The sequence below is a fragment of the Apaloderma vittatum genome, unplaced genomic scaffold (genome assembly GCF_000703405.1).
Source record: "Apaloderma vittatum isolate BGI_N311 unplaced genomic scaffold, ASM70340v1 scaffold25743, whole genome shotgun sequence".
Taxonomy (NCBI): Eukaryota; Metazoa; Chordata; class Aves; order Trogoniformes; family Trogonidae; genus Apaloderma; species Apaloderma vittatum.
The window spans coordinates 1-7864 of NW_009709024.1; the positions used below are offsets into that span (position 1 = coordinate 1).

At 41.7% G+C, this 7864-nt stretch overlaps 1 protein-coding gene across 1 annotated transcript in view; it reads left to right on the forward strand.

Annotated features, from left to right (window-relative positions):
- Positions 1-523: 523 nt before the first annotated feature.
- LOC104271936 (nucleolar RNA helicase 2-like) overlaps positions 524-7864 on the forward strand; it is a gene marked incomplete at its 5' end in the record, with an annotated part of 9358 nt that continues 2017 nt past the window's right edge. Inside the window, 10 exons of the mRNA XM_009866778.1 lie at positions 524-599; positions 1358-1536; positions 2075-2192; positions 2847-3032; positions 3498-3643; positions 3902-4051; positions 5192-5353; positions 5963-6082; positions 6554-6627; positions 7539-7698. Of these exons, the coding sequence (XP_009865080.1) occupies positions 524-599; positions 1358-1536; positions 2075-2192; positions 2847-3032; positions 3498-3643; positions 3902-4051; positions 5192-5353; positions 5963-6082; positions 6554-6627; positions 7539-7698 (1371 nt within the window). The remainder of the gene's footprint in view (positions 600-1357; positions 1537-2074; positions 2193-2846; positions 3033-3497; positions 3644-3901; positions 4052-5191; positions 5354-5962; positions 6083-6553; positions 6628-7538; positions 7699-7864) is intronic.

Genomic DNA, 7864 nt, shown 5'->3' on the forward strand with positions numbered 1-7864 from the left:
AACAGTGAACCGAGCAGAGCGGTGCAGCAGCAGGGACTCTAGTTAAGATTTTTACAAAGTAGTTTCCTGACTTGCCACGCATATGTGCTTAAGATCACATGGAAGGAATGGTTGTTCCCTTTTGTTTACCGTAGCTCTTAAAAGGTGGTGCAGATAAATCTGAATTAGGGATGGGGTCGCAGTGCTCATGGTTTTGAACGAGCTGCAGGTAACAAGAGCAGGAAAACCTCTGGCAGGAAAATCTTTACTGAAGTCTGATGTGAAAAAAGGATTCGCTTGTAGGAGTTTTGTCACTCTGACTTGTGCAGCCTGTGTCAGTGTGTCTTGTCTTCTGGATGCTTGACGCTGTGGTGATGGTTTTTTTTGTGAACTACCCATATCACGACTACTTTTCTTTAAACAGAAAAGAGGTGAAATTGCAGTGGTAAAGCAAATACACAGATTTTTCTGTGTACCTATGTAGTGCATGTTACTTGTTTGTCTCTTAGGGCTAATATTTTATTTTTTTCTTCTATCCTGTTAGGAGCTGACGGAAGAAGCAAAAGAAGGTGCCTTCTCCAATTTTCCTCTCTCCCAAAACACTATCAACCTTCTCAAAGGTTAGTTAAAGCAATACGAGAAATCTATGTAAGTGTTTGTCTAAAGTGCACTCTTAGCAGAGACAGAAGTCAAGGGTAAATCGTCCTAAATCATCTTCCCTTTATCATGTGGTAACAATAGGCACACGAGCAGTCACTGTAGATTCAAGGAATCTGCTGCCATTAGTATGAATGAAGTTTCCATTTTGTTCAATTTGAAGTGTCTTAAGGTGAGTTTATTCTTCGGTGGTGTGGTTATTCCTAGATATACGTTCTAGAGACAGGATTTCTTTTCTCATCAGCATCATCTACTCACTATGTATCTTTACTTCAGTTCCCACATTGATGCAATTCTTGTTCCTCGGACAAAATTTTCCTTGTTCCCTTATGTTTTCTTGCTTGGAAATTTCTCTTGGGACAGATCATTCTACTTTCACTGTACGAAATCTCTCTGAAGTTTTAGAGTGGTTCAACACTCTTACCACCTGCCCACCTTCAGAACTAAGCTACCATAAAATCTTGGATGGGGAAAAACTTTTTTTTTTCCCTTCTGTTCCTGTTGTCTTTTGCCAGACATCACAAAGACGGCTGCATTGCAGTGGGGATACTCAGATGTGTGTTTGAGAGGGGAATATCTTTTGCTAGGAGTCAAAGACACGTGGTTTTCTTCCAAGTTGTATCTCCTGTCATGTCCAGGATTTGACATGATGTATCCTACGTTCCCAGGCTTCTGATTGTTTGATCAATTTCTAATGAAGCCTCTCTGGATTATTTTACAGCTCGAGGTGTAAAATACCTGTTCCCTGTGCAAGTGAGGACGTTTGAGCCCATATACGATGGTAAAGATCTGATTGCTCAAGCACGAACGGGAACTGGGAAAACCTTTTCTTTTGCTGTTCCACTGATTGAAAAGCTTCAGAGTGTCTTGCCAGATGGGAGAAAGGGCCGAGCACCAAAAGTAAGTTACCACTTCAGGGTTAACACCAAAACCTTTGAATATGGCAGTTTTCACAAGTGGTTCTGTAATCGCTTTGGGGACTTTTGGCTGGGGCTTCTTTCTCCCTTACTGGTGTTGGTAATGCTGAACACTTCCATCAGATGTGGCACTACAGTGTGACAGAGCTTTTCCAGCATCATGGGTGAAAGTGGTGTTTATGTTTCTCCTTAAGCGTGAGGTGGAATTGGTAATCTGTGATCGGGTATTATATTCCCATGCAAATGAAGTGTCTATGTTTATAATGAGACTGAAAAACTGTTGCAGTCTGTAGATTTGTTGCCCACATCATCCTTTAATTTTATTAGTTTTAAAGGTGATGTAAGTTGTAAAAATCTTAGTCTGAAAGATTCCTAGGGAAGAGTTCAGCTCTTCATTTTATTGTTTCTTTAATAAAGAAAATGGAGAGGGGAGAGATAGATACTGCAAGAGTGCAGGTGGGTCTACAACGAGGATACCCTTTAAGTGCTGCTGCATTTTCATCTCTTTTTGCTCCCTCCAGGTGCTGGTTCTTGTTCCAACCAGGGAACTGGCCACTCAGGTAGCCAAAGACTTCAAGAATCTCACCAAGAAACTGTCAGTGGCTTGTTTTTATGGAGGAACTCCATATAAAGAACAGCGTAAGTAAGGAATTACTATGGGATTGGAGTTGACTTTCTCCAAACGCATTCCATGAATAAAACTGGCTTTTTCCCCTACTCAGAGTTTCACTTCAGTCAGGAGCCCTGACCTTGCTTTCAAGGGGTGCATGCAGTCTGTCTTGAGTTATTTTAGTCCCGATAAATCTTTATTTAGAAAAATGGTTTCAGGTCTGTGAATTGGCTAGCCCTTTTAGTTTCTTCTTTAGCATGTGTTTGTGTGGGTTTTGTGTGGACATATGCTGGGGCTCGACAACCGTCCAAGGAAAAGAGAACCGTGTATGCACGTACAGCTCTCTCTCCAGAGGCGTCTGTGAAAAAGACTGTAGCTGAAAAAATAAACTAAAGTGCTTTTTGTAAATCAAGCTCTGGAGGTTTCTAATGCCAGCCGATTGCTGCTTGATGTATCTTACTGTAACTTTGCTTGTAGTTTAGCTGGTATTCCTGACAGAGCAGCCTGGACTGCAATTAATGTCACTTGTTTGTTACCTGAGCTGAACGCAGTGCTTTATTCAGAGCTTAAAGGGAGGAGCAGTAGCTTTTTGGTTCTAAAAGGAGAAATTTTGTGGTGTAACTTTTTACCTTGTTGTCTCTTAGCATTCTGACGCTGTTGTCATTTTCTATCTTCTCTTCCAGTCGATCTCCTTAAAAGTGGCATTGATATTTTAGTGGGAACTCCTGGCCGAATCAAAGACCACGTTCAGAATAGCAAGCTGGATCTTTCCAGCGTGAAGCACGTTGTTTTGGATGAAGTTGATCACATGTTAGACATGGGCTTTGCTGAACAAGTGGAAGAAATCTTAGCATTTGCTTACAAGAAAGGTAAATGCTGACGTCAGTAAAGGAATAGGGGACAACGCAGAAAACACAGTTAACGCTACTTCAAAAGCTGCTGGTGCACCTACAGCTTGAATCCTTTGTGTGATGCCGGTATTGGACCTCAAAAAAAAGCATAAAGTAGAATTAGGAAAGGTTCAAAGCAAAGATGGCTGAAGGGCTAGAATGGCATCTCTGGAAGGAGATGGCGAAAGGGCAAAAAACCCAACAAACTCAACTCCCTTAGCCCTCGTGTTCTTCATCCTGAGACTGGTGACCGAGCATAGGGTTAGGGTTATGGCGTGTCTGTATACTCATCATCACACAGTGTTTTCATTGCTTCCAAGTTTTCTTCTACTAGCTGACACTGCACATATCAATCTCAAATTGAGAGTAACTCTTGTTTTTTTAATCAGTTTTCAAGTTTCAGAGGCTGTTGTGGTGACTGAAATCAGCAACCTTTCCTTCCAGGTTCTGAGAACAACCCCCAGACGCTGCTGTTCTCTGCAACTTGTCCACGATGGGTATATGATGTAGGAAAAAAATACATGAAAGATAACTATGAGCAAATTGACCTGATTGGAAAGAAGACTCAAAGGACTGCCACGACTGTGGAAGTGAGTGATTTCACTGCAGAACAGTGCAGGTCCTGATGAGAGCATGTGGCCCGGATGAAATGGATTCTGCACTGACTTTACAAAAAATGGGAGTGTGGAATGACTTGTCAGGACAGATACAGTTTTTTTAAGCAAAGCTTTTCTATGTCGTAGGTAGTAGTTCTGCAAATGTAAAAAAACGTTTCTGTGTTTGTTTTATCTGTCCTATGTGTGGCTTCAGTTTAACTTGGATGCTTATCGTCTCTCTTTCCCAAATAGCACTTGGCTATACAATGTCGCTCGTCCCAGAGAGCAGGAGTTCTTGGGGACATCATTCAAGTCTACAGTGGCAGCCGCGGGCGGACCATCGTCTTCTGTGAGACCAAAAAGGAAGCAAACGAACTGGCAATGAACGCTTCGCTCAAACAGGTACTGGGGTCTGAATGGAGAGCAGCAGTTTACGGACATGCCCTGAAATAAACAGGAGGTTGCAGCTGTGCAGATGAAATTGTTTCTGTGGGTGGTTTTAAGACTTAGGAAAGCTGTTTCTAAAAGTAAAGCTTTGTAGGTAAAATAGTCTCTTGGCTGTGATTTACAAATAACCAGGAGATAATAATGATAGCAATAAACAGGAGTTAGTGTAGTGCACATGCTCCATCTCATGTTTAGCCTGCTTTCCGGATATCCATCTCTTAATGGCATTTATTCTTTGAACGGTCAGTATTCAGGAAAATCCAACCGATAAGGGAAGGTCGTTTCATAGTTTGTTCAGAACTAAGGTGATGTGTTGTGCAGGTTTTCTATGCTTGCTTGAATTATTCCCCTTTTTGTGAGCATGGAGAGAGGTGCTGGATCTTTGTCGAAGATTCTTTTTAATACTAAACTATGGAGAAAAAGAAGTGGTAGGAATACACAGTTTGGCCAGTATTTGTTCAACATCACATAAATCCATGTTAAAATCTTGCAGCAACATTTTTGTCTGTTGGTCCTTCTGCTTTCGCAGTAAATCTGATAAACTTTGTTCCTGTGTCAGTTTTTCTCTTACGCTAGTTAAGTTCTGCATTAGTGTCTTACTCGTTTGAATTTTGAGCTTGTGACTCTCCCCTTTCTCCTTGTCAAACACTTGGTTTGTCTCTTGCCCCGTTAAAAGCAGAGGTTGCTCAGATAACTGCAGAGTTTGGGAATGCCCTGAAAACCTTGCTTTGGCTTCTCTTGAGTTTTGGGATGGCTTCCCAGGGAAGGGAGCAGAGTCTTCTGTTGCCTCTTGCCAAACACTGCTTTGGTGAGGTCACTTCCATTTGTTGCGCAGCAGCGAGAGCTGAAGTGGGCACTTTTGTCTGACAGTTGTACAGTTTGCTGTTGATAGGCTACAAATAACTTTATGGGAAAACTACTGCTTATGAGTGTTACTGTCCCAGAGAAGGATCAAACCATAAAGCAAGATGCTTTATATTCCCTTGGTATCAGCTGTGTAGTTATTTTCTGTTGCTCTGTGCAACATTTTGTGTTTTGTAATTAAACCTAGACTCCCCTGTTAAATGACATCTTAATGGTTTGTTTCACTAACAGGATGCCCAGTCATTGCACGGTGACATTCCACAGAAGCAGAGAGAAATCACGTTAAAAGGCTTTAGAAATGGTGTGTTTGAAGTTCTGATTGCCACAAATGTCGCTGCCCGTGGTCTGGATATTCCTGAGGTTGACCTTGTCATACAGTGCTCACCACCGAAAGTAAGTCGTTAAGGGAAACTAAAATGTAATTTTTTTCTTTTTCTTCTTTTGTGACAGAACACTAGGTTGTTTCTCTGTTTCACCAGAAGTATGTTCTGATTCACAGAGAAAGTGAGCGTTTGTTTTGTAAATGCAGGCCTAGGATTTCCTACTTAAGCTTTTACATTTTGAGTTTTGACTAAAGTAAAAGTGATGGGGTTTGATTACTCTGGAAAGTGGTAAGATAGCTTTCGACATTGTTTCAGTATTTCTGAATCCCTTCTGAATGTTGTTCAGTTTCGTAACAGTTCTAAAATACTCCTACTGCCTTTTTCTTTTGAAACTACAGTGAAGCTTTTTATTAAAAAAACCCCAAACAACAGTTTATGTCAGTAGTGTTTGTTAAACCTGAGGCAGCATACCTCTGGCAGGCTGGCATGTACAAACTTGAGTGGTTTGTGTGTAGTTAAAAGTTTGGATATAGAGACATAACGTATCACTGCTTAGGCTTCTAAATTAGGATTGGGCTTGCATTTTCTCTCTCATGATGTATGACCGTCAGCAGTTTAAATGACGTAAAGTGTTCCTTGTTTGTTTTTTTTTCCTTCACGTTAATATGAACTTCTGAAGGATGTTGATTCCTACATCCATCGTTCTGGACGTACGGGTCGAGCTGGCCGGACTGGGATCTGCATTTGTTTATTTCAGAGAAGAGAAGAAGATCTTCTGAAACAAGTTGAGAACAAAGCGGTGAGTTGCACCTCGGACATCTGCATAGTGAAATTATTCAGCTCCTAAAAAGACCTTGCTGCTCTTTAGACTTTTGTAATTGCGGGCTGCCTGTGAGTCCTGTGTGAGAGTCATATCCCACAGCCTGAAAATCTGGACGTTTGGTAAGCATTTGTAAATGCTCTTGTGTCGACCTATTGCAGTCTCATGAGTCTCCCTGCATAGGCAGTACAGCAGGCAGGCTGTGACAGGAACTCCTGAAGGAGACCGTGCTTTTTGGTACAATCTGCATGGAAAATGGTGTGAAGTAGCTTCAGATGAGCAAAGGCAGGAACTTAAAAGCTTTGTTCTAGTTTTGGAAGTAACTTGAATTAAGGCTGTGTTGATGTTCTGAGCAGTAAGTGACTGGAGGTTGCAGTAATGTGACTTAGATTTCAGTTGTAGGGTGCTGAAAGCACCTTTAACTGTCTTTTTTTCTTGTCTTGATTTCAGGGGATTACGTTTAAGCGTGTAGGTGTTCCCTCTGCTACAGATGTAATTAAAGCTTCAAGTAATGATGCCAAAAAGTAAGTTTATTTGCCTGGTCTTAAAAGATGTCCAGAGATCTCACCCACAGCAATGCTGTTAGTGCAGAGCTTTATGGGATCAGACCTGCGTGTGAACATGTCTTTGCTCGTGTTGTAAAAGTTGTCGCATTTGCGTGTAGACACTGACTTATTTTCATAAGACTGTATCAATAAACCTCTGTGTGCTTGAACATAGACCTTTTCAGAGAACATAATGTTCTCTAAATTCTTGTAAAAATCAGCCTTTGCTTACATCGTACAGCAGAACAGGGAATTGCTGTCATGAGGGGAAACTGATTTTTGTATGCTCAGATGATACAGTAGCAGCGTGTAAAGAGCAATATTTAGTATAATGAAGAGTTACTTTGTGGTAGTGGGGGTGTTGTAGCCTTGTCCTGTGTTTCTTTGCCTTGTTTTATTCTCAAGGGTTGTATGTTTTATTCCATGCAGCGGTGCTTCTATTTGTTACTCCATGAGTGGAAATTACACTGACAGAGATTATAATAATTAGCGAGGATTTGACCAGTGTAAAGGAGACCATGGCCATGGTGTCGGGTTCACCATGTACTGAAAAAAATGGTGGGATGTGCTGGTGTGCTGAAAATAGCCCTAGAGAAGCAGCTGTTCTCAGTTTCCCAACTTTTTTTTCACTGCCTCTCCCAGAACTAACCCACTTAATAGCAAGGAGTGCCTTGCTCCAGCAGTGTCACCGTATCGATGTTTGCTTCTCTCCCATGTGAAGTAAAACCAAGGGATTCTTGTATTAGCTGGCAACTGTTTCTTGTGGATTCTTGGTTATGGCCTTAAGAATGCTCATATATTAGAGCCTTTGCTTGATGTTTTTGTCAGTGCTCTCAAACACGCCATGTTGGCCTTTGCTCACCTCTCAAACTTTTGTTGTCACCCTGTAGGTTGTTGGAGGCCATTCCTCCTTCTGCAGTAGACTACTTCCGAAAATCTGCTCAGGAGCTCATAGATGAAAAAGGGGCAGTTGCTGCCCTGGCTGCAGCTCTAGCCCATATTTCTGGGGCATCGTACATACAGCAGCGCTCCTTACTCAACTCAACCGCGGTAAATATCGTTCTACCTGTGTTAACCTGAATGGATAAACAAATTGCTTGTGTCTACTCCAAGTGTGGCAGCATCTTTTCAGGCCCTTTCCATGGGATTTCTGAGTAGCCTTTATCCCCAGCTCCTAGTTTGTTGCTCATTAGCTGAAATCAGCTCTTACTGCCAC